This window comes from Microcaecilia unicolor, chromosome 2 (assembly GCF_901765095.1).
Source record: "Microcaecilia unicolor chromosome 2, aMicUni1.1, whole genome shotgun sequence".
Classification (NCBI taxonomy): domain Eukaryota; kingdom Metazoa; phylum Chordata; class Amphibia; order Gymnophiona; family Siphonopidae; genus Microcaecilia; species Microcaecilia unicolor.
The window spans coordinates 58,690,494-58,718,112 of record NC_044032.1 but is presented as its reverse complement, the minus strand read 5'-3'; the positions used below and the strand labels follow the sequence as shown (position 1 = coordinate 58,718,112).

At 40.4% G+C, this 27,619-nt stretch overlaps 1 protein-coding gene across 1 annotated transcript in view; it reads left to right on the top strand.

Moving 5' to 3' along the window:
• Positions 1 to 27,619, top strand: part of TCF4 (transcription factor 4) — an 816,409-nt gene that overhangs the window by 428,221 nt on the left and 360,569 nt on the right. Inside the window, exon 7 of the mRNA XM_030192973.1 lies at positions 16,647 to 16,730. Within this exon, the coding sequence (XP_030048833.1) occupies positions 16,647 to 16,730 (84 nt within the window). The remainder of the gene's footprint in view (positions 1 to 16,646; positions 16,731 to 27,619) is intronic.

Sequence of the window (27,619 nt, the reverse complement as noted above, 5' to 3'; positions counted from 1 at the left end):
AACCATGACATTAGTACCTTGGAACATATGTGTTATACTTGCCCTAATCTGTCATTTTTTGGGAATAAAGTTTGGGACAGAATAATTTTAATAACTAATCTCAAAATACCCATGTCATATAAATACATTATCTTACAATCTGCTTCTTTACCTAGTTACATTGAAGATTATACTAAAAGATTAATTGATATTTTCATAGTGGTTGCTTTGACCACAATAATTCACATTTGGAAAGATCATAGTCACATTTGTTTTCAGTTTTGGTGGTCCTCAATAGCAATATTGTTAAATGAGAAAATGATGGCAGAATGTAATAATGCTTTACGTCAATTTGAAAATGTTTGGTGTCTGTTAACTTTTTGTGAATCCTCTTCAGGATGGAAGTAATAATATTATTATCATATTACTATTATACTGTTATTTCCACACATCATTGTCAACTGTTATATTACATGCTATGTTTTCAAGCTGTTTTGCCACTATGTTATTATTGTTTTGTTATCTGATTCTTGTATTTTATAATTCTTAATAAAAAGATTGAACTTAAAAAATGGCGGTGCCCTGCCCACACGATGCATTCTGGGATACACCAGGTGTAACCAGGATACCATATAAGAGAATATTCATTAGGAATAGCTTGAAAATGTGACCTCTTTGTGACCCTTGATGACTAAACTTGTACAGTCCTGTTCTAATGGAAAGAACAATAACAAATCATATATATAAAAATGATAAAATACTGAAAATGGTTTCCAACATCACACAGAGGACACAACTAAATACTACAGCAGGCCAAACCCCATGATACTCCTAATGTAATTAGCATCTGTTTTGTAAATTAAAAATTAATTGATTGTCTGCAGCATACTTTGCATGTCACATATACGGCTGCATTCTATATATCATGCCTAAAAAATCAGCACTGAAACAAAATATGCCTAGGCATATTCAGGAAAGGACGCCTAAATGTAGGCATACTTCCTAGAATAAGCCTAAATTTCTGTGCGATTTATAGAATACGCTGAGCACCCATCCACGCGACTAAAGTTAGTCATGGGCAGTTACGCCAAGCAAAACTTGGTGTAAATGCTGAAGCTGAAATTACGCGCCGATCAGGTGTATTCTATAACAACATACATAGATTTTAGAAACGCCCTCAACCCGCCCATTACATGCCCACAGCCATGCCCTCTTTTCAATAATGCAACTTAGAATTTATGTGCATTCACGTTCTAGAATACGCTTAGACAGTTCTGCACGTCAATTCTAATTATTGCCAATTAGTGTCAATAATTGCTTATTAAGTGGCAATTATCAGCACTGATTGGCTTAACTAATTAAATTGCGCACACAACTTAAATATTGCTATATAGAATCCAGGGAATAGTGCAAAATATGTAATACTGTCGCATTCCACTTTGTTCTGCATTCTAAACTGTCTAGAAAAGGTTTTTCTTGTTTATTTATTTCATTCAACAACCACCTGGTACTTGCTGAAGAATAAAATCCTACTGTCTATAGATTGCAAGTAATTCCCTCTCAAATCAATTAGTTAAATTGGAGGAAAAGACTTCAGACGCTCGGCAAACAAATACAACTCTTTTAATGTGGATGCATCGCTGCTCAGAGTTCTCCTTTGAACATTTGTTTTTTTTCAGATGTAAACTGCTGGCGAGCGTTGTCATAAGTCAAAAAACCTCTCCATATATGCCTCTTTAATTTTAAAAGGATTTTATACAGACTATCCTCTTATCTAATTCTCTATTAGAGATACAAAGGCATTTATCTGATGTGTGGCTCAAACTACTGGGTTGGAGAGGAAAGGGGAGAAAAAGAGAGAAAACTGAGATAGGAGTGGAGGGAAAGTTGAGAGGGGTTGACCCAGAAGAAGGGCACAAATAAAGAAAAGAGGGATCAAGAAATTAGGGAACAGAAATGTATTTGCAAAGAAAGAACCCTAAGCAATTAATTTATCTTTTTTTAACTTGAATATTTTATTTTTCCAATTACAATCTGTAAGCATACACCTTAACAAAGAATTGCAATTAAGCAAATATACAGAGTAACTTTAATTTGGTGTAGTTGAAATGTTTATTGTTTGTGATATATCTAAACAATTAATTCTGTATAGTAATCAAAGAAAATTAAACAACAAATGCATACTGTATATAATGCTAATAGAAAACTAATAATGAGAAGTAGAAACGGTGTGCTCATAACTTAGTAATTGAGGGGCTCCCAGAGAACATATCTCTCAGACTACCTCAAATACTTTTCTTCTAATCATTGCACTCCCAAAACGCCTGCAAAAGCAAAGTCTCTAAAAATTAATTAATTAACCAAGAGGCCTTTTTTACTAAAGTGTGGTAAGCTTTTGAGCTTACTGTACTTTAAGTGCAAAACTTAAGTTGCAACAATGGAAAATGAAAAATGCATGGTGCGTGCCCAACATCTGCCCCGTATTTACCCCATAGGGCAAACAATTACCGTGTGAGCACCACATTACATGCATTACAAGTTAGCATGGGTGCACACACCTTATCTGCCAATGCATGTAACACAGTGCCAGCCCAAAGGAAAGCAAGAGATCTGCCTGGGCCCCACTACCAAGCTCCCTCTCCCGCCCCCTCCCCCCCACACCTCTCTTACCTACAGTTTCCCTTGTGTTTACTGTACAGAGCAGGAATAGTCCCCTTCTTCTTTTGCACTCACCGAGCGCTGGATTAAAAATGGCAGACTGATTTGACCCCTAACATTAGTAGTGGTAATCCAAAATACAAAAAACTTCAATTGTTTCAGCATATCAGTGTTTTTTTTTTCTTTTTTCTTAATTTCTCCTATTCTTTTTTATCTCTACTTTATTCTTTTATAAATTTTAGATCATTGTAAGCTCTTTGAGCAGGGACTGTCTTTCTTCTATGTTTGTGCAGCGCTGCGTATGCCTTGTAGCGCTATAGAAATGCTAAATAGTAGTAATAGTAGTAGTAATTTTGAAAGCATTATTTTAGTCAAGTTTGATTGCAGATTACAATACTGTTGGTGTCTTGAAATTTTGTATGTTTTTCTAAGCCTTGCTTCATTTCCCATTCAGATTTCAGCATCTAGAATGAGACTCCCAACTATGATGACAATTAGTGCATGCTGTGAATAGTCATGTCCCTGATATGTACACCTGTCCTTTAGCAACTGAACTGGGACCACAAACTCAAATGCAGCTAGGCCACCAGATGGTAGTGACTTTTGTTCAGTAGTCAGTACATTTTGGACTCCATTCAAACAAATGAACAAAAGCTAGATGGCTCTTACAGATAATTATCCTTGCTGTCTGAAATACATGTTTAGATTTTTAAAGGGGAACTTGTTTGTAGAGCTATACAGTCAGTGAATTTTTGTTTGTATCATTTCTTTTTCTTTTTTTTTTTAATATTATTTTGTTTTAATATATACTAAGGTGCTTATTTTAGAAACTGTTTGCGATTGGGATGTATTTAAACCAGTATATACAGTAGGAGGGAAGTTAGCAATGTGGGATATTGTTAAATCAGTTTTTCTTTACCACAAGTCTCGTTGTTTTAGCATAGGGTGTCATTGCATAAAATGGGTTCCTATGTTAAAATTACCTGACTTGTGGTAAAATAACCCTATTTGTGGTATAATAATCTGACTTAGCAGGTTGCCCAGCTTGCTAACTTCCCTCCGTAGATGTGTACATCACATATATGACTAAGAAAGTCCGAATACACTTGCATAAATCATGAATATGTTCAATTTGCAAGGGGATGTGGTATCCTTGTATGTGGATGATATGGTGGTTTATCTTTTTGAAGTTGATTTCTCCTTACCACAACTGATGCAATAAAAACCACTTAACTCAATATTTTAAAGAGGTTGTCTTGTGCTGGTCTCCACTCATCTTATCTTGGTGGGGTCAGGCTGAAACAATCAAAATTATGATAGTACCATATGTTAATTATACATTGATGATGCTTCCCTGTCTTTCTCCATGATCCTGTTATAAAGCCCTAGAATCCACTTTAAGCAAATTGTTTTGGAAAGGTAACGTTTCAAGAATAGCAATCAAGAAGCTGAAAGCCTTACACAACAAAGAGGTATTGCTTTTCCTGACTTGTATCTATTCCACGTGGCCTTTATCTTTCAGTAAAGACTATGGTGGCTTTGAGACTCCTCAACTGAAATCCCTCCTAGATGGGTCCTTGTGGCAGAAAAACTTTTGTCTCCTTTGCGACCGTTGCCTCTCCTAAGTTGCTCACTCCCTTCTTGATTGAAATCTCATCCTGTGGTACATTCCACGTTCATTGCCTTGGAGACTGTGGATGGCTTCTCAACCATCCCTTGGAAATCTTCTGTCAATCCCTCTGGTGCAATTCATGTACACAGATCAACAACGTCTGGCATAGCTAGACATTGGCTGGAGTGTTTAGTTGGTTATTTTTAATGCAGGCACGGGGCTAGACCCCATCCCAGTGTAGCTAGACATTACCAACAGAGAAACTGTATGTAAAAAAAGGGAGCTAAGGCATGATTGCTTTATATGCAGATTTGTGTTATTTGGGGTTTGTTATATCGGGGTTCCACCGTATTAGGATTGGCTTCGTGTTGTTTAATTGGTGTTGATAAAGCTGTATGTGAAAGAAAAAAAATAATGATTATAATATTGGGGTAGATGCCAAAGATTTTTTTGATTTAGTTCAAAACCAGGACCATTATTTGTCTGGTAGGGGATTTTCTGTTTCAAGTAATCAGATGTTTTTTAATGCTCAAATAAGAGGATCTTGAGGTGCAAGTGATAAGCTTTAGATTTTAGACAGAACTCTGATAGTAGAAAGTATAATAAATATGTCTGGAGAGGCAGTTGTAACTTCATAAGATTATTTAAATTTAAATAAAACTGCCTGAAGTTCTATGTATTTAAATATTACTCTACTTAGGTGCCCATGCATTAAAGCTTAACATGTATTTTGGGGGCAGTTTTTAAAAGGATTTTTATGTGTAAAGGCCTTTTTTTTTTTTTTTAATTTCCCATGGGTTGTGCACAGTGACAAGAAGACATGTACTTATGTATGACTCAGTCACTTGCAGGTCATTTCTATAATTTGGCACCTGCACCCATTTACCTTTGTTGAAAATGGTCATGCTGAAATTTAGGCATACCAACTCAAGTTTATGCTACTATTCCTTAACAGCATCTTGGCAATCAGATACCATTATAGAATCGATGCTCAGCACATGGCACGGGTGCGCCTAACTGAGTGCACCAAATTTATAGACTTGCTCCCTTAATTCAAATACAGGCAAAGGTCTTTTTAACTTTAGGTCCCAATCATGTTACTTCAAAGAACTGTGCTTCACTTTTCTTAGACTCACCTTTGTACCTGATGCCTCTTTCTGATTCTCAACCCCACTTGAATTCCTTTGAATAGAGTAGAATAGCTTGGACAAGGATGGTTTATCTTTCACTTTTATTGGATCGCCTCTTCAATTGTCACTGGTAGTGCTGATTAAGCTACTGTTGACCTTTTTTCCTGGATAACTGAACTTTTTCAATAGCACACATTCTTGAACCTCCTCTGTTCATTATCTTTTGCAATTCATCAAGTACACTGATGAAAATAAATCCTGTAAAGCAAGGAAAAAAGGAAACTATTTCCCACACAAGGCAACTCCAGAGACACTTCCTTTCTTGAAAGCAAGAACTCCAACCTTGAGCCCTGGATCCAGTGCAGTAGAGAGAGAGCCCAGAATGTTCTGTGCTCTGACTTCTATTAACCTTACCAAATCTCAGACATCAGCCTTTAGGATGTGTCTGCACAACATTATACTTCTCCTGTAATCTCTCCACGATTCCTAGTAGAGAACCTGTGGGTGTCCTTACATTTTTATAGTCCAGATGTGCAAAATGACAGTATATATTTTGTATGTTATACGCTTTTGACAAGCATTTGCACTTGATGGTCTACTTGCTGTGGTGTAACATTCAGCCAGCTTCTATAGATGGTCATCAACAGCAATGTGAGGGTTCTTTTCATTTATACTACAACTAACAACTGCTCTAATGAAGGTTGGCTTTTTAAAACTCTTATGTCAGTTCCAGTCTGTCCACTGTTACTTTGATACTATTGCTTCTTTGTACTCTTCTGCATGTTGTTGTCTATCCTGGCCTCTCTGAAAGATATATTAAAAAATTACTACAATCTTTGCAAAATACTGCCATATCTTGAGGTAAATTCTTTAAGTGATGCCGAAAGATCAGCTCTGAAAAAAAAAGCACATAGCACTATTCTATAAATAGCGTTCAAAGTTAGGTGATGTTTATAGAATAGTACTTAGTGCCAGGATCCGCGACTACTTTTAGACACAACCATTTACACCAGCTGGACCCTTGTGTAAATCCTCATGCCTAACTTAGGCATGAATCCTCCTTAATCTATAGCAGCATGCATAAATTGCAGGAATGCCCCTGATCTGCCTATGGTCGTGCCCCCTTTTCGATCTGTGTGTAAAATTAACACGCAGATCCAGGCACATAAATTTACGCACAAAGAATTTAATTAATACCAATAGCTTGGCTCGTTATTCAGTTAATTTTCACACACCAATTGGGTATGGACTCAAAGTTGCACACACAATTTAAAACACCATTTAAAGAATCTGGGGGCTATTGTGTAACATTTGAAGGCTTGACCACGTGACTCTAGTTCTCATACAAATAGTTCTCATTCAAAATCTGTACGACCGTTCATAAAATACTTTACGGTGAAGCACCGGGATACATGACAGACCTCATTGACCTACCAACCAGAAACACTACAAAATCCACACGATCATACCTAAACCTCCACTACTCAAGCAGCAAGGGACTCAAGTAAAAATCCACCTATGCATCCAGCATTTCCTACTTAAGCGCACAAATATGGAACGCATTGCCAAAAGAAGTAAAAACTACGTTCAACCATCTAAACTTCCGGAAAGCACTAAAGACGGAACTGTTCAGAAGAGCATACCCCACCAACTCAACATAAAAAACCTGTACAACAGCGACACATCTTAACCAAAGACCGCAATGAACACTACTTGTACCTCATTCCATCACATTATCACTTTGTATTCATTCACACCATGTGTTTGTTTAGACCGGAATCGGCTAACACCGCTAACGGTAATATGTAAGCCACATTGAGCCTGCAAATGGGTGGGAAAATGTGGGATACAAAAGCAACAAATAAATAAATAAATACAACATCATTGGCTCCTTCTCACGTTTAGGATACGATTCAAGTTATCAATACTCCCTGTCAAAGCATTTTGGGTAGATGTGCAACCCCATCTCAAAACTCTAACCATGCTTACTGCCCATTCACGTATGCTCCATTCTCTAAATGACCACTGGGTGGTCCTTCCAAGGCCTTCTGTGGTGCATCATGAGACTGCTTGAAACTGTGCATTTTTCTTTGTGGTTTATGAAACATGTAAAGCTATCTTTTGCCTTATTCATGTAAAATTACTGTTTCCTAATTTTAAAACAGCTTTGAGGACTTTTCATTTTAAACAGGCATTTTGGGAGGCAGTAGGTTAGTAAAACTGAAAGCCATGCTTATAACATAACAAAATAGTGCTTATCTGTTTTATTAATTTTTGTTGGACTGCCTCTGTGGCAATAATTTATGACTGTTCTGTACTACCTTGTCTTGAGCGATTTCTTGTATGAGTGGTCTGTTCTTTCTTAAATTAGCTATTTCTTTTCTACCTATGTTTTTAGTTTTGGCTCACTCAACAGAAAATTCAGTATAGAAAGTTTAAATAAACTATTACCAGTTTCTTTACTTTCCATTCTATAGACAGCATATGTATTAATATTGCTAAGGTACATCATCTTACATTTCACTTTTTTAAAGAAGTATCTACCACAGTTACAAAGATGAATAAACTGAATTATTTATTTATTGCATTTGTATCCCACATTTTCCCACCTCTTGACAGGCTCAATGTGGCTTACAATAATCATGAATAGTGGAAATACATTAGAAAATAGATATTTAGTGTTACAGAAGGATCTTGGGTAACATGATAATGATAACACATGATAGTAGTATAACAAGCATATATTGTAAGACAGCTCTGAATATATGTGGAGGAGTTGTGTATATTCACATTGGTTGATCTTTGTGGAATGCCTTATTAAAGAGATGGGTCTTCAGTAGTTTGCGGAAGTTCGTTAATTCGTAAATCGTTTTTAAGTTGCGCGGCAATGCATTCCATAACTGTGTGTTCACGTAGGTAAAGTTTGACGCGTACGTTAGTTTGTATTTCAGACCTTTGCAGTTAGGGAAGTGCAGGTTAAGGAATGTGCGGGATGATCTTTTGGCATTCCTGGGTGGTAAGTCAATCAAGTCTGACATGTAGGCTGGAGCATCTCCGGGCATGATTTTGTGAACTAGGGAGCATATTTTGAACGTGATGCGTTCTTTAAGTGGGAGCCAGTGTAATTTTTCTCGTAGGGGTTTAGCACCTTCATATTTTGTTTTACCGAATATGAGTCTAGCTGCAGTGTTCTGGGCTGTCTGAAGTTTCTTGATTATTTGCTCTTTACATTTATATTTGCCTGATGCCTTTTTCAATTGTAGCTCAAGGTAAATTAATGTTTAAGTAGAGTAGGTATTTCCCTGTCACTGGAAGGCTTAAAATATAAGTCTGTGCTTCAGGCAGTGGAGGGTTATGTGACTCTCCCAAGGTCACAATGAGTCACATGGGGATTTGAAGCAGGCTTCACTGATTCTCAGCCCACTACTTTAACTGTTAGGCTACTTCTCCGTTGCATGTAATAATAAAATAGATTAACTTGAAAAGATCAGAAACACAAAGTGATAAACGTTCTTCAGCTACCACCTCTCCAGTACTTTAGGACTTCAACTCTATGACTCCAACTCCAACTTTGACTTCACAGCCTTGTTACATATATTAGGGGAAATTAAAGATTGTCAAAAATGTATTCAATGTTCAATGTCACATTTATTGTGGAATCTCACTATGTAAAGATTTCTTAATGTGGCCTAGTTCCTATTAAATAGAACCATGTAGTAACATAACATAGCACCATAGTAGATGATGGCAGATACAGATCTGTACAATCAAGCCAGTCGCCCAACAAGATAAACTCGTAGCATAAGGTATGATGTAATACTACGTTGGGAAGCAGGGATAGTGCTGGGCAGACTTATACGGTCTGGTCCCTGAAAATGACAGATACAAATCAAGGTAAAGTATACACAAAAAATAGCACATTTGAGTTTATCTTGTTGGGCAGACTGGATGGACCATGCAGGTCTTTTTCTGCCGTCATCTACTATGTTACTATCCAGCTTATAATCGAAAGTGATCGCCGGCCATCTTCCGACACAAATCGGGAGATGGCCGGCGATCTCTTAAAAGCGGCGAAATCGGTATAATCAAATGCGACATTTTTGACAGCATCTCCACTTTCCCGTCGCTTAGCTGGCGAAAGTTCAAGCGGGCGTGTCGGTAGATTAGCGAAGGCGGGACATGGGCGGGCATGGGCATGGCTACCAGATGGCCAGCTTTTGCCGATAATGGGAAAAAAAAAGCGGCGTTAAGCAGTATTTCGCCGGCTTTACTTGGTCCTTTTATGTTCACGACCAAGTCCCAAAAAGGTGCCCCAACTGACCAGATGACCACTGGAGGGAATGGGGTATGACCTCCCCATACTCCCCCAGTGGTCACCAATCCCCTTCCAAACTAAAAAAATAAAACTAAAAACCATTTTTGCCAGCCTGTATGCCAGCCTCAAATGCCGTACCCACCTCCATGACAGCAGAATGTGTTGTATCCTCCTGATTGTGATGTGACTCTCGGGTGAGTGTGACACCTTTTCTGTTAGGTGCCCTGCAGAGTCACATTAGCAATGCATTGTGGTGGGTGTAGGGTACTGGGCTCTACTCCCATGGTGCTTTTCCCCCCTGCTAACTGGGTCAGAGTGTGCCCTGTTTTGTTTCCTGTTGTAGTCCATACGGTAGTGGCCATTTTTGTAAGCCAGTTTTAGTTCCCTTTCCTGTGTTACCCACGTTAGAGAACGTAGTTCTTACCTTGAATGGTGCTGAAAGAGGGCATTGTACACCATTGTGCCAGCTCTGACCTACTGCTAATCTTAGTACCAGGGGACTCTTTGTCAGTGGGGCACAACCTCTGATATGCAGTTAACTGTGAGTAAACGTGGTTATTTCAAGAAAGGACTTTTTCAGAGAGATTAGTCTTCAGGTGTGAACTGGTGTGCCAAAGTTATACAGCAGCAATAAGTCCTAGAGGCTGTATGCAGGTCCCTGGAGCAATTTTAGTGGGTGCAGTACATTTGTGGGTAGTGGGTTTGGGGGGGGGGGTTGGGGGGCTCAGCTCCCAAAGTAAGGGAGCTATGCACGTGGGAGCTTTTCTGAAGTCCACCGCAGTGACCCCTAGGGTGGCTGGTTGGTGTCCTGGCATGTCAGGGGGGCCAGTGCACTAAAAATGCTGGCTCCTCCCACGGCCAAATGCCTTGAATTTGGCCTGGGTTTGAGATGGCCGACATAACTTTCCATTATCGCTGAAAAACAAACCCGGCCATCTCCACGGCATTTGGCCGGGCTAAACCGTATTATGGACAAAAAAGATGCCCGGCCATCTTTTTCGATAATACGGTTCCGGCCAGCTGTAGCGCCGCCGCCAACATAGATCGCAGGCGATCTATTTGGCCAGCGACGTTCGATTATGCCCCTCTATGTAATCCTACGTATGCATACTTGATCTTGATTTGTTCTTGCCATTTTCACAGCACAGACCATAAAAGTCTGCCCAGCACTAGCTTTATTCTCCAATTACTGAAACAGTCATCGAAGCCCACTCCAGCCCATCCAAATCTCTCCATTCTTGATTAGGGCACACACTATAGAAGTCTACCCGGCACTGGCCTTGTTCTCTAACTGCTGAAGCTGAATTTGTCCAGCTATGGTCAGGGTACAGATTCTAGAAGTCTGCCCAGCACTGACTTTGCTTCTCAATTGCTGGTGTTGCAATCTAATCACTTCTAAGCTTGTTTGGTTCCATGTCTTTCATGCAGGATTCCTTTATGTTTATCCCAAGAATTTTTGAATTCTGTTACTGTTTTCATCTCCACTACCTCCCATAGGAGGGCATTCCAGGCATCTACCACCCTCTCTGTGAAAAAGTACTTCCTGACGTTATTCCTGAATCGACCCCCCCCCCCCCCCCCCTGCAATCTAAATGCATAGTCTCTTATTCTACCACCTTCCATCCTCTGGAAAAGGTTTGTTTGTATATTAATATCTTTCAAATAGTTGAACATCTGTATCATATTACCTCTGTCTCTCCTTTCCTCCAGGGTGTACATCTTCAGATCATCAAGTATGTCCTCATACGTCTTGCGGCGCAAACCCCATACCAATTTTGTCACTTTTCTCTGAACCGCTTCAAATCTTTTTACATCCTTAGCAAGATGCGGCTTCCAAAACTAAACACAATAGTCCACGTGAGGCCTCACCAATGACCGTACAGGGGCATCAACACCTCCTTTCTTCTGCTGGTTATACCCCTCTCTATGCAGCCTAGCATCCTTCTAGCTGTGGCCACTGAATTGATTGTTTTGCTATCTTGAGATCCTCAGACACCATCACCCCAAGGTCCCTCTCCTGAGCTGTGCTTATCATTCATGCAGCATGCGTAATTTTTGAAAGTCAGTCTTTTGAAGACATACTGTAGAAAGAAGGAATAAAAGCGCAGTGCTGAGTGCTAGAATTCCTTAGTGCAAATTAAACTGCAGGTAATCCAGGAAACAAGTTTAGTTGGGTTTTGCTTAGACTGCTTTTCTGTGAATCTCAGAACTCTTTTGATATGGCTTGGGGCATGTAATTACAATGCCTTGAAATCACAGAAAAGCTAAAATGCTTAATATAATGGAGTTCTTTTCCACACATTTCCTCCATAAGGTCGTTCACCTTTTGCTGAATTAGTAAAGTTTAAAATAATCATATCACAACTCATTTCATTGTGATCATATCCATATCTGAAATTAAAACTTTTAATTTATGAATCTGTTTACTACATTACATTGAAAGGATACATAAATACATAGTAAGTATTGCCATACTGGGACAGACCGAAGGTCCATCAAGCCCAGCATCCTGTTTCCAACAGCGGTCAATCCGGGTTACAAGTACCTGGCAAGATCCCAAAACAGTGCAATACATTTTATGCTGCTTATTCTAGAAATATGCAGTGGATTTTCCCCAAGTCCATTTTAGTAATGGTCTAAGGAATTTTCCTTTAGGAAGCCACCATTTTTAAACCCTGCTAAGCTAACCGCTTTTTACTACATTCTCTATCAACGAATTCCAGAATTTAATACATGTTGAGTGAAGAAATATCTCCTCCATTTCATTTTAAATTTACTACTTTCTAGCTTCACTGTGTGCCCCCTAGTCCTAGTATTTTTGGAAAGAGTAAACAAGCAATTCACATCTACCTGTTTCACAGACCTCTATCATATCTCCCCTTAGCCGTCTTTTCTCCAAGCTGAAGAGCCCTAGCCGCTTTAGCCTTTCCTCATAGGAATTCAGCCCATCCCCTTTATCATTTTCATCGCCCATCTCTATACCTTTTCTAATTCCACTATATCTTTTTTTGAGATGCGGTGACCAGAATTGAACACATGTATGGTGTGAAAAACATTACACAGCTGCAATTATAGCTTTAGTAGTAAAACAGTTTATGGTAAAAATGATGCAAAAGAAGTGTGTTTTGTTATTTATTCCTCCCCCACTACACACACACACACTCCTTCTCTGTGGTGGTTTTTACTTGTGGATTATGTCTTCCTAGAAGTTTTGTTGAGGTTTTTTAAATAAATCTGTCTTCTGAAAGACTTTATTCCTGTTACACACCAACATAGTTCTGAAAACTTATGCTGTGTCCGCCATATTGAAAAGGAAGATATCACAGGAGTTGAACTATTTATTGTTTAGAAAAAAGGTTCATTAGTGTGCCTTAAAAAGATTTAAAGCACTCTAAATTATTGAATACACGATAAACCTATGAATTTACACATGTTGAATCGATTAAAATGTTATAATAGATATATACAATGCAATTCTATAATTGGGCACCCCCATTTTAGGCATCCCGAGGCCAAATGTTAGAAACCTATTCTGTAACAGAACCTAGGCACCTAGGTTTCATTATAGAATACAAGCGTAACCCAATATGGCCACTTATGCTGGCCATAGAGCTGGTATAAATGCAAGTGCTTCAGTGGACAGGGACACATTCTGTAAATTACACACGTTAGTTGGAGCTGCTCCTGTGTCTCACCTATGCATCATCTCTGTGTATACCGCCATTGTAAATACACACTATGGGTAGATTCAGTGACTGGAGCTCAGATTTAGGTGCCAGGAAAAATCCACGCTAAACGCTATTCCATAAAGGGTGCACCAGACTGAGAACCCTTTAGAGAACAGCACTTTGTGCGGATTCCCACACCCAAATTTGAGTGTGAGAGTTTACACCTGCTGAAACCTGGTGTGAATCCTGCTGTGCATGTTGGACACATGACCATGGTATTCTATAACACTATGCCAAAAGTTTGGGAATGCCTCTGACTCACCCATGCCTCTCCCATGGCCACACACCCTTTTGAGTTGCGCACAAGACCGTTTAGGGGCGCAGTGTTATAGAACAGTGTGCAGGCAGATTCATGCACAAATCCAAATTAGTGCCAGTTAACATCAATAATTGATTGTTGACACCACGTTAACTTATGAATCTGCATGCACATCTGCCCTTCACACATAACTTTGGGCAATTTATATATAATCTTGGGAGTATGTGAGTTAAGTACATATTTCCAGAATAGCGCTAGGCATCCTTCTTGCATTTACACAGATATGTGCATGCGTACATGCATAATTGCTAGGATGCTACGCATTTACACATGTAACATGCATGCAAATAAGGGCGCCTAGATCATAGAATTGCCATTTAAAGAAATTTTATTTAAACAAGTGTATGAAATGAACTGAAAAAAATATGAAAATCAGTTAAAAAGCAGAAGTTTTGCCCCGTGGACATCCCTAGCCCTCTTCATCCTAGTCCTCTTGTTTTGAGATCAGAGCAAGGCGTGTGTGTGCCTGTAAGGAATAGGTGAACAAAGCTTGTGTTTGTGATTGGGGGACTATGAGTAAATAGTGTGTATGTTGTAGTGTGAGCAAGAAGCATGTGTGCATGTAGTGGAGTGAATTAGGATTATGTGTATGCAGTGGCATAGCCACAGGGGGTGGTCTCGGGTGCCTGGGCCCCCTCACCTTTGGCTCAACCCCCCTCTGTTTTCATGGCTGGCAGGAATGTCAAGCCCTGCCAGCCGAAGACATCTCCTGCCTTAGTCATGCTTGAGCTAAACAAGCAGCATTTAATTCAGCAGGCGTGCTTTGGCCACTAATACCGGCTCTTCCGTGTGTGCTTACTTCAGGTCTAACAGAGCATGCACGGGGGAGCCAGTATTAGTGGCCAAAGTGCATTCTGTTTGTTCAGCATAAGTGTGACTCGGGCAGGAGACATCTTTGGCTGGCAGTGGTTGGCATCCACGTCAGCAAAGGTAATATTTTATTGCAATGGGGAAGGGGAAGAGAATATCAGGCCCTCTCAGTCTTGAGAACCCCCCCAAAATGGACTTCTGGCTACGCTCCTGTGTGTAAATGTGAGAGGGGTGGATAAAACTAAGGGTGTATTGGATGGTTCTTAACAAAGTGCATTGAATGTTCAGGGAATGCAAATTTTGTAAGGGGGTCATAGGGGAATGAGAAACGGGTAGAATCTGTGTGCTTATTTCCCTACCCTGACACCAGCACTCCTCCCCCCCCCCCCCCCCACTCTTGATGGCAGCCCCTTTCCTCCTCCTTCCTATACCCAGGCCTGACTCTAGTACTTTTGTTAGGTCTGTCTCTTACTCTCTTTCCCCCTTATGTTTTTGAACCTGCTTCTGCAAGGGCTGATTTCTCCTTTCTGGCATCTGTATCAGAATACAAGGAGCAGTAGCTCACTGGTTAGAGAAGCAGACTGTGAATCAGGATGCTAGGGTTTAAATCCTGCTTCTCCCACTGACATTTGTTTTAGCCTTGGGCAACTCATTTTACCCTGAAGTGCCTCGGGTACAGCTTAGACTATAAACTGACTTGGGCAAAGAAATAACTTGTGTACCTGAATACCTGAATATAACTTGCCTTGAGCTTGGATTCAGAAAGGTAAACTATGTATGTATAACCCGGGTCTCACCAACCAGCTCAGTTGTCCGACCCGGGCCACAATCAAAAGTACTCCTTTCTTTACCAAATCACTCCTCGCACCCCATCCAGTCCTCCTGATTCGAGCTTGGGGGCCAGATAAAGATCCGGAAGGCCTTAGAACGTTAAGCTGGGCTTATCACTGAGTATCCTTCAGCAGTCTGTACTCTCTCTCAAAAGAATACTCAGCACACCAAGGGATTTTAGTGTTCTGCAAAAACTATATTGAACTCTGCAGCAGCAATAAATCCAAACTTCAAACTCTGTATATACAGTCAGCATTTGGTTTAAGAGGTCTACTTTCCATACAAAGACTATTTGGCACATTCATAGTCACTATTCAAACAACTCCTGTTAGCAACATGAGAGATATGTACAAAATATATAAAACTTCTCCAGTCCATCACCTTTCCTTTTGGGCTGAATAATCCAAGGTTGTGCTGATAGCGATGGTTGTCACCAGCAAACTTCTACAGGATCAGACCCTCATGTCTATCCTCCCTTCCAGAAGTTGCACCTCACTGGGCTGCACCCCTGAACAGGTTCTTCCCTGCTCCTGCTCTTGATCTGGGCTCCCCTTGCCCACCCAGAGCACTCTCCTTCAACAGTTACTGCCTTTGGCTGACAATAATTCCATCTTGATCCAGCCTTAGGTTATCTGGCCTTTCCAGGATACCTCCTTTCCTCCTAAGGTCCTGGTGGGTGTAAAGGCCTCTGGGGTGCAATTGGCACCAGAGGCCCAGTGAGTGTAAAGGCTCCCTAGGTGTGGCAGCGGAGAAGGACAGCTCTTGGGAGGACAGACCCTATGCCCAGGGAGAGCCTCCAGGGAGCTGCATCAGGGACATGCTGAGTCAGTCTGGGATCCAGCACAGCAGCCACCATCCCAAAAAGGAGGGGAGAGGTGACTGGGAGAGGGTGGACTTACAAGGAAAGGAGAGGAGGGACCTAGGCCACACAGTTACTCCAGTACACTGATTTGACTAAGCAGCAGGGAAGAGCTTACAGCTACTACGTTGGCAAGCAAGACTGACAGGGTCTGAGCAGTATGTGAAGGACTAAGTCACTGATTCTGAATACCTGAGTCAATCTAGAATGCATATGGTTTAACAGGTTAAGTGCCAAGATTATTGGTGTTTGTTTGTAATAGCTGAATATATAAAGATCTGTGTAAATAATTAAATAAAACCTGTTTAATTTATTAGTCAGCCCTGTTCACATCAGTTCTTTTTTTTTTTTTTTAACTGGGGTGAGAAGAGAGCAATCCCACCCATTAACACTTGTCTTCCTCAGGTGGAGGCATCGAACGCCAATCAAGTAAGGGACCGATGGAGACTGCCTTCGGGAGGCTCTAGCCAGGTTGGACCCCGAATCCAGGTGTGCCTAGTAAAAGGGTATTACTTATATAAATTTAAGATCTTTTCACATGAATGTGGTTATAACTGTATTTTTTTTTTTTTGGGGGGGGGGGGAAGGAACAGTGGCCAAATACAGCACTTTATTTGGGAAAATTTATTTATTTTATTTATTATTACATTTGTATCCTGCACTTTCCCACAGAAGCAGGTACAATGCAGCTTACATAGTTAACAGAATTACAATTATTAGATTCATTAAGAAGAATGAACTATAATGTAACATAATAATAGAATGCTTTAAGTATATGTTAATTGACATGGGAAGGAGTAATTAAGATAGATAAGGAAGTGGGGATGGTTATGATGAAGAAAGGAATGGGGAAGAGAAGACTAGGATAGTATGGAGAATCTAGGGGGACATGGTTAATATATAGACAACGTTATAATAAGAGAAATGTGTAGGTTTATGTCGGGTCATTTGGATAAGCTAGCTTAAAGAGATGGGTTTTCAACATTTTCCTAAAAGGTAAATGGTCATTAATTGCTCTGATGGATCTTGGTAATGCGTTCCAAAGCTGGCTGCCCAGAAAGGAAAAGCTGGATGCATAGATTGTTTTGTATTTGATTCCTTTGCAATTGGGAAGGTGCACCTTATGGGTGAAGGGGGGCACTTAGATGTGGGTACAGTGGGTTTGTGGTGGGTTTTGGAGGGCTCACTGTTTCCTCCACAAATGTAGGGAAGGAGATGGGCCTGGGTCCTCCTGCCTGAAGTGCACTGCACCAACTAAAACTGCTCCAGGTACCTGCATACTGCTGTGATGGACCTGAGTATGACATCTGAGGCTGGCAAAAAATATTTTGAAAGATGTTTTTTGAGGGTGGGAGGGGGTTAGTAAAACTTTGTTATAAGGGACTTCTGGGGACTGATAAAAGTCATCCCTCATTCCAAACTATACGTTAATGGACTTATTTACTCAATCATAGCTCACAGCCTACTGTTGTTAGCAACTAAATGTACAGTATATGTAAATGCAAAGAAGTTTAACAACATTTACATTTCAGTTAAAATAGTACAATAGAGATGTTTGTTTAAGATAGTCAGTTCACTCATAGCGCAGCCGCTGGTGTTTGGATGGTGGGGCTAGTTCTGGGCAAGACTTCTACGGTCTGTGTCCTGAAAATGGCAGATACAAATCAAGGTAAGGTATACACAAGAAGTAGCACATATGAGTTTATCTTGTTGGGCAGACTAGATGGACCGTGCAGGTCTTTTTCTGCCGTCATCTACTATGTATGTTATATACATGGTTCAATAAAGCATTTGGACTGTGTAAATGTTGTGATCCTAGATGGTGAGCCCTAGGACTGTAGCCGGATTCCCAGCCACGGCGGACAGGAGTAGAAGGAGAGGAGACAGCCACAAACAGAAGTAAATTTGCTCCACCGAAGGAAAAGCACCAAGCAGCAATGAAACCTCTCGCAGATGGTGTTGAAAAAAACCCGTTTATTAAAAAGTTCTTCTAAAACAGTAAAGATGACCCGACATGACTCATGCTTCGGTCTGACTGGCCTGCATCAGGGATCTAAAAAATGTTAAAAATTGTACCCAATAAGAGTAAACCCATACATAAATATATATGAAAATCAACATAAAAGACATCAACCAAATAGAAAGGTGCCATACCTAGGAATCTGTCATTCAATACGTATTCCTAGATTTAGTCATCAGGGGATTAACCTTCCTGTTAACATTGTAAACACAAATATAAAATATAAAAAGAGACATCTAAATATATATTACAAAAATGGGACAAATGTGCATTTTGTAAAAAGAGACAAGGGGCATTAACATAAAAGTAGTCACATTAACTGAAATATGTAAAAAGACTTTAAAACTGTACATTCAGACAATGTAATGTTGCTCAAAAACATCTTAGAAAATTAATGATGTATAAAAATGTGTGTATAAGTGATAAGAGCCGCATTGAGCCTGCCATGAGTGGGAAAGCGCGGGGTATAAATGTAACAAAAAAAAAGAGGTGTAAAACATATCAACATATGAATAATAGCACATACGAATAGGTACAAAATATAAATATAAAGTTGGCAAAGTATATGAAATATACAGTATCTACATGTAACATAGACAGCGTATTCTAATATTTAAAATAGATAAAAAGGCTTGGAAAATATTGGTCTGTGATGACATATTCATGTATAAAAAACATGCTCTGAGGTGTCATACCAAAAATTGAGCTAACAAGGCTTGACTTTATTTGCAAAAGACACTAAATAAATCAAATTATTTAAGGTACTGGTGGAGGATCCTTTGTAAAATTGTAAGTAGGAACAAGGTATTGTGCATGAAGGCAGAAAAAACAAAAACGAAACAAAAAAAAGGGAGGGGGTGGGCAGACGTCTATGAAAAGGTAAAACATAAAAAAAACATTGGAGATATATATATATAAGAACTTTAGAGTACTGAACATCATTTAGAGGATGCCAGAAAACTAATATATATGTACTGGGAGAACCAAACATCAAAAATGGACCGAGTTTCACTGTCTACAAAGCTACACAATCACACAAAAAATATATGCAAAAATAATGAAAAAAACGCACAAAAACAGTGAAAAAACGTTGTTGTTGTTTTAACCTCATCTGTGAAAGGTTTCATTGCTCTACTTGTTTCTGCTTGGTAGAAGGAGAGGAGGCAGGACAAGTACTTGGCACAGCAGGAAGCTAAGAAACAAGGCTGAAGCTTGGCAAAGTAGGAACCAGGAGAAAAGCAGGACTTGGCAAGCAGGAAGCAGGAGACATGCTGGATTTGGCGAAGAAGGAACCAGGAGACAAGCGGAACTTGCCAAAGCAGGAACCAGGAGACAAGCTGCACTTGGGAAGCAGGAACCAGGAGACAAGTGGAACTTGGCAAAGCAGAAACCAGGATACAAACCGGACTTGGAAAGCAGGAACCAGTAGACATGCTGGACTTGGCAAAGCAGGAACCAGGAGAAAAGTGGAACTTGGCAAAGCAGGAACCAGGAGACAAGCTGGACTTGGCAAGCAGGAACCAGGCGACATCAGAAGGAACTAGTTGCAAAGACTCACGAGGTGGGTCTGAGCTCCCTTAAAAACACTCAGCCCCATTATGACACCCAGATATGCCCCCTGCCGTCCCACTGCTAGTCCTATATCTTGCGGGCTGCGTCTCAAGCACACACCCTAGGAGGCTGTGCACAGGCACGGGGCACTGGGAGGACCCGTCGCACAGGCCGCCAAGATAAGTCTGTTGGGGGTGGGGCCAGAATCACAGTGGAGTCACAGTAAAATGGTCTCTAATAAATGGAAATCCACTATAATTGAGTCCACTATAACCAAACTGAAATACAGGGGATGTCCTATTCTATCAGCCGGGACTAAAAATTTAGTCCATTATATCCAAGTGTCCCTTATGACAGGATCCCTTGTAATGAAGTTCTACTTTATGAGAAACTGAAAACAGTTCAACTGAAATACTAGATGACTACATTTCAATTTTGGCAAAAAGAGGCGAAATACAGAAGACCATAATGGGGTTCAGCTAAGAATGACTGAGGAATAAGCCTTGCAAAGGGTGATTTCACATTGAAACATTTAATTCAGTGTAGGTATTGGTGAAACCTCCATATGGATCATATAGAAACATACAGCCATTGGAAGTCTTGGATTTGTTGAGTTGGTCTCAATTTATTTGAGTCATAAGTACATAAGTACATAAGTAGTGCCATACTGGGAAAGACCAAAGGTCCATCTAGCCCAGCATCCTGTCACCGACAGTGGCCAATCCAGGTCAAGGGCACCTGGCACGCTCCCCAAACGTAAAAACATTCCAGACAAGTTATACCTAAAAATGAGGAATTTTTCCAGTCCATTTAATAGCGGTCTATGGACTTGTCCTTTAGGAATCTATCTAACCCCTTTTTAAACTCCGTCAAGCTAACCGCCCGTACCACGTTCTCCGGCAATGAATTCCAGAGTCTAATTACACGTTGGGCAGCATTTTTAATGTCGAGAAATGACCTTTTGATACTGAAAATGCTGGGGTACCTGAACAAGAGGCCTTTTTGATTATCACCTACCCTTTCCACTGGTGAAAGTACTTTTATCTTTGAGGTTTAGGAGGTGTTCCTCAGGTGGGATTAGGTTAAAGGAGGAAAATGTGCTGTAGTTTTGATTCATCAGAATTGTGTAATCAGTTTTCTCTTGAGAAAGTATCCACAGAAAAAAGCAGCTGCAGATGTCTGCAGGTACTTTTTTGTGGGCAGATTGGAATTACACAGGCACTTTTCTTTCATTATTATGAGAAACTCCATCAGTAAAAATATGTGCAGTGTTTGTTGAAATGCAAGTAGTTTGATTTCATAGCAGCACTGTTGATGCCATGTAGCAGCAGTACTGTCGATGATGGCAGAAAAAGATTAGTTGGCTTATTTATTATGCCTAGTTATTCATGTCCACACTTCTTGGATATATCCTATCTGCCAGATGTTGATGCTTGGCTGCTTGTAGGATATTATTCCTTTTCTTTGTCACTTGTTTTTTTTTTCTTCATTGGTTCTCCACCATCCTGGATAGATGAGCATACTTTAAGACCTATCTCCACTTCCCCCACCATGTTTTACCACCAAGCTTTGCAATAATCTAAACCGTTTCAAAACTAGGGAGGCTGTTGCAAAACCATCTGAATCCAATTTCCTTTGGTCTTTCTGGACAGTACCTGGCAACCACAATTTACTGGTACTAGCCTAGCTACCTCATGAGCTGCAGTATTGCTAGGTTGCGTTTACTTTGTTTATTCTTCATGTTGTCCTTTTATTTCTCTTTGCTTTTGCAGAAGTAGAACGTGTGTTGTTCGCAATATTGAAAATTCTCAACCCAGTTCCTACCATTTATAGAGTATGGCAGCAGACAGGGGCCATTAGAACCATCTAGTCTACCTAACTTCATTTTGAAGACACAGCTACAGATGTTGTTGAACTCTGGCTTTCCCGTCAGTTTTTGGTTTCTTGAGATCTTCTGTGGCCATCCAACAATTTCTTGAATGCCATTCATTTTCAGTTTTATCTCGGCTACTTCTGCTGAGAAATCATACCATGTGTCCATCTCCTCTTTGTGAAGAAATATTTTTTGACGTTGCTTGTGAGTCTGCCTCACTGGAGCCTCATACCTCTTGTTCTGATTTGTTCTTTTCTCCTTGTTCCTCTGTTATATTCCTGAATATCGACCAGGACCCGCATAAGCTCCGGCGGGTAGCAGTGGAACAGTTAGCACTGGATATTCAATGATGGGGCCCGCATATAGCTCAATATGGAATAACTGGCACTAATTTAGCCAGCCATGGTCTGCATTTAAAGAAATCCTGACCACTGACAGCTGAATATTACTCCCATGGCTTTTTGAATACACTTTTTCTGAGCACTGAATTTTTATGTCTCTGGGGCTAGTAACTCTCCATCCCTTCATCTCCCTCCCTCCTTTTTGTCTCCTGTTTTTTTTGGAATGTTCTTTGACTATCATGTGTTACACATTCCCCTCCTCCTGTTCTCTCTTCCCATGTGTGATTTCTATTTTAACTATATGCTCTATGTGCAGACGCTATCAGAGACAGTAAACCACCATGACGTTATTCTTATATTTTGAATGGTGGTATATCAAACACTAGAAAATAAATAAATATTGTAGTCAAATTCTCTCCAATACCCTTTACAGAAGCATTACTTTTTGCCTGTTTTCTGTTATTCATGCCTCTCCATTTGCACTCCTCCCCATTTCCTTCTGTCGCTGGCTAATGTCTTATCACACTGTGTCACTACTTTGAGATCATCAGAGTTGATCACCCTGAGGTCTCTCTTTTGGTTGGTGTACATCAGTTTGTCATACTCACTATATACTGCATTCTTGGATTTCCGCATGGTTGTATTTTTTATTTTTTCCAGCCCAGCGGATTTTTGAAAATAAATTATACGTAATGGGTTAGATTCAGTAAATGGCACTCAAACATTGGTGCCAAAAATAAATTGGCACCCAATGCTAAATTCTATAATGCATTATAGAATAGCATTGAGTGTTGATTTTGGTGCTCAAATTTGGACACCAGGACTTAGACCTGGTGAAGCCAAGTATAAATCCTGGTGCCTAATTGGGGTGCACATCCCCAGTATTCTATAACACACAGCACAAATTCTAGAATGCCTCAATCCACCCATGCACTTCCCGTGGCCACACTTTCTTTTGGGTTGCAGGCTGTGGGATTTGGGCACACGTTATTAAAGAATAGGACATAGCACAATGTGTGCCCAGTTCCAAATTGGTGCTGATTAGTTTCAGTTAGCACCCAATAATTGACATTGACGCTAGCCAATTTAGTTGAGCACACATCTTGGATCAGAGACTGATGCTGATAGTTGAGCAATCTGTGGGAAAAATAGTTCTCTGAAAACTTAACGGAGTGTAACCAAATTTGGCATGGGGAAAATTTGGATAGAGATAACTTGGTTTGAGATTCAAGAAAAATGAAGTCCTCCAAAAGTGTCCCAGTGCATTTCTATATGAGAAGCAGCTCTAGCAAATGCAACATAGAAGCGTGTGGTAGAGAATTGTTCCATTCAAATACCTTCTTCCCTCTCCTCTCTTCTCCTGGTTACAGATGTGCACACACAGATACGCATACAGAAACATGCATAAACACACGGGTACAAACTCACATACATAAACACAGACAAATGCAACCAAAGACATACACACACATACACAGACATGTGGAGGGGCATTTTTGATAAAACGTCCAAAAATCCAGTGTCAAACATGGTCACTTTCAAACCAGAAAAACGTCTATCTTTTTGGTTCAAAAATTGCCGTATTTTAGACATTTTTGTGCTCTGTGCATCTTTCTTCTAGGACCATTTTCAAACAAAAAACGTCCAAGGGAAAAATGCACAAAAACAAGTCATTGGGATGTCTGGGGGCTACCATTCCTACTAGACTGGCCAGTTGAGTGGGGAAACCTAGGGGGTACTGCACTGAACTTCAGATAAAAAGCCCCAGGTTCACATCACATTATAACTCCCTTATATTGTATAGTGAGTCCTCCAGGAATAGAAAAAAATATACTGTACTTAATTGTACGCCACTACAATAACCCGTATGCCTGCAGGTGTCACCTATATGTGGATTCGGTAGGTATTTTGTGGTTTTTGGAATGCTCACACTTTCCACCACAAGTGTACTAGTGAGAGTGTAGTATGGGCCTGGGTCCCCTTCTCTACAGTCCACCAACCACTGCACCAGCCATTAAGCTATACCAGGAACCTGCTTGCTGCTCTAAGAGGAATAGCCATTATATCTGCAGCTGTCATAGAGCCTGGTATGTACTGTCACTTTCACCTCTTATGGGATAGGAGGGTGCCATTGACTACTTGGGGATTAAGGGGGAAGGTCATGTCTTTATCCCTCCAGTAGTTATCTGATCAGTTGGGGCAAATTTGTGGCACTTAGTCATTATTGAAACAGACCTAATCAAAAATGTCCTATTTTTTGCCCTGGGCATTTTTACAATGTTCCATTATTACAGAAAAACACCCAAATTATAAGCCCTCCCTAGTTCTGCTCAGAATATGCCTCCAACATGCCCCCTTGAGAATTAAATGAATTGCATAGAAAAACATCTTTAAAATGCTGCTTTGTACCATGTTTTGGATTTTTTTGATGTTTTTCTTTTTTGAAAATGAGCCGTATAGACACACAAGGTGCACACACAGACATATCAATACATTATAAATAACACACACACATACTTACAACACACAAATGCTGAGTTGTTGGACATCATTCTATGATACATGTTCGATATATTTTCCCTACCATGTCCCTCCTCCACTCTACACCCTTGTTCCTGCTGGTCTGACTCTTAGTGATTCAGATGTGCATTTAATTTTTTTGTTGTAAATTCTACCATGAAACTTAGGGAATGAACCATATAGCTTTCTCAGTGGTTGCTATGCATGTTGACTCCTAATTAGCGAAGTTATGTAGTTTTCTAGTGATTGCTTTGTGTTCTGCTTCCTAATGGGAAAAGCATGATAGTATTTGTTGCCTTGGATAGCAGCATTCTGTGGTTAAACTGTAAAATATATCCTTTGAAATATGTTGACAGAGACATCTAATGGTTAGATATATTATTACACTTTGTTTCATTTTGTTATTCTTTGCAAACCAGCACAATGATTGGAACCGCTCAAATTCAAACTGCCCCTTTTCCCTTCTGAATAGACACAGAGGGCCAGATATTCAGCTGACGCTTGGCCCTGCTTTTGCTGTCCGCTGCCGTCATTAAACCCAGATATTCAATGCTGGGCTGTTTCCAGCGACCGGCATTGAATATCTGGGTTTTTTTTAAAACTGCTAAAACATTAACCGGTTAAGCCGATGTTCAGCACTAACTGGTTAACTTTTTAGTGGTTCAAGATATGCCTGATATTTATGTGGCCTATTTTAACCACTGAACATCTGGGGAATATCTGCGTCTAAGTGGCAATGTCACGCGATCTAGCCAGTTAGCAGCTAGCCATTAAGCGTGGATATTTAGCTAGACATAACCAGTTATCTCCCACTGAATGACTGCGGTTAGGTGCCAATATGCTATCTAACTGGTCTGCAGCCGTGACTGGCTGGTTAAATAGCTTTCAATATCAGGAGGACAGACAATATAGATAGATGCACACGTATACACACACACACACAAATGCAGATGAAATGCAGATATACAGTGGGGGAAATAAGTATTTGATCCCTTGCTGATTTTGTAAGTTTGCCCACTGACAAAGACATGAGCAGCCCATAATTGAAGGGTAGGTTATTGGTAACAGTGAGAGATAGCACATCACAAATTAAATCCGGAAAATCACATTGTGGAAAGTATATGAATTTATTTGCATTCTGCAGAGGGAAATAAGTATTTAATCCCTCTGGCAAACAAGACCTAATACTTGGTGGCAAAACCCTTGTTGGCAAGCACAGCGGTCAGACGTCTTCTGTAGTTGATGATGAGGTTTGCACACATGTCAGGAGGAATTTTGGTCCACTCCTCTTTGCAGATCATCTCTAAATCATTAAGAGTTCTGGGCTGTCGCTTGGCAACTCGCAGCTTCAGCTCCCTCCATAAGTTTTCAATGGGATTAAGGTCTGGTGACTGGCTAGGCCACTCCATGACCCTAATGTGCTTCTTCCTGAGCCACTCCTTTGTTGCCTTGGCTGTATGTTTTGGGTCATTGTCGTGCTGGAAGACCCAGCCACGACCCATTTTTAAGGCCCTGGCGGAGGGAAGGAGGTTGTCATTCAGAATTGTACGGTACATGGCCCCATCCATTCTCCCATTGATGCGGTGAAGTAGTCCTGTGCCCTTAGCAGAGAAACACCCCCAAAACATAACATTTCCACCTCCATGCTTGACAGTGGGGACGGTGTTCTTTGGGTCATAGGCAGCATTTCTCTTCCTCCAAACACGGCGAGTTGAGTTCATGCCAAAGAGCTCAATTTTTGTCTCATCTGACCACAGCACCTTCTCCCAATCACTCTCGGCATCATCCAGGTGTTCACTGGCAAACTTCAGACGGGCCGTCACATGTGCCTTCCGGAGCAGGGGGACCTTGCGGGCACTGCAGGATTGCAATCCGTTATGTCGTAATGTGTTACCAATGGTTTTCGTGGTGACAGTGGTCCCAGCTGCCTTGAGATCATTGACAAGTTCCCCCCTTGTAGTTGTAGGCTGATTTCTAACCTTCCTCATGATCAAGGATACCCCACGAGGTGAGATTTTGCGTGGAGCCCCAGATCTTTGTCGATTGACAGTCATTTTGTACTTCTTCCATTTTCTTACTATGGCACCAACAGTTGTCTCCTTCTCGCCCAGCGTCTTACTGATGGTTTTGTAGCCCATTCCAGCCTTGTGCAGGTGTATGATCTTGTCCCTGACATCCTTAGACAGCTCCTTGCTCTTGGCCATTTTGTAGAGGTTAGAGTCTGACTGATTCACTGAGTCTGTGGACAGGTGTCTTTCATACAGGTGACCATTGCCGACAGCTGTCTGTCATGCAGGTAACGAGTTGATTTGGAGCATCTACCTGGTCTGTAGGGGCCAGATCTCTTACTGGTTGGTGGGGGATCAAATACTTATTTCCCTCTGCAGAATGCAAATAAATTCATATACTTTCCACAATGTGATTTTCCGGATTTAATTTGTGATGTGCTATCTCTCACTGTTACCAATAACCTACCCTTCAATTATGGGCTGCTCATGTCTTTGTCAGTGGGCAAACTTACAAAATCAGCAAGGGATCAAATACTTATTTCCCCCACTGTAAATGTATGTACACATACTTATAGACACACATACTTGTAGAGGGGGTTGGAAAGAATTCAGTAAGCTATATTCTCTACCACTCGGGGGGCCTATTCCCAGGCTGTTCAGTTAATTTATGAGCCTCCTCTAGGGGACAGATTCAAAAGTTTTGCTGAAATTCAAGAAAACCACATCTTGCATGCTTTTGATCTAATTTGTTAGTCACCCAATCAAAGAAATTGATTAGTTTTATTTGACACAGTCCTTTGTTAAGACTGTGCTGTCTTCAATCTTGCAGTCAGCTGTATTTTAGATATTTCAAAAGAGGGCTATGTAAATCCTAAGAAATAAACGAATAAATACTTTATTATACTTTCTGTCAATTGAGTCTCTATTATTATTCCCACCAATGAAGTAAGACTAGTTGGTATCTGGTTTTCATCCTGCTCTCTGTTACCATTTTTATGAAGAGAGACATCTGCCTTTCTTCAGTCCTGTTAGATCTCTCTCATCTTCAAGGGTGTTTTGTAGAA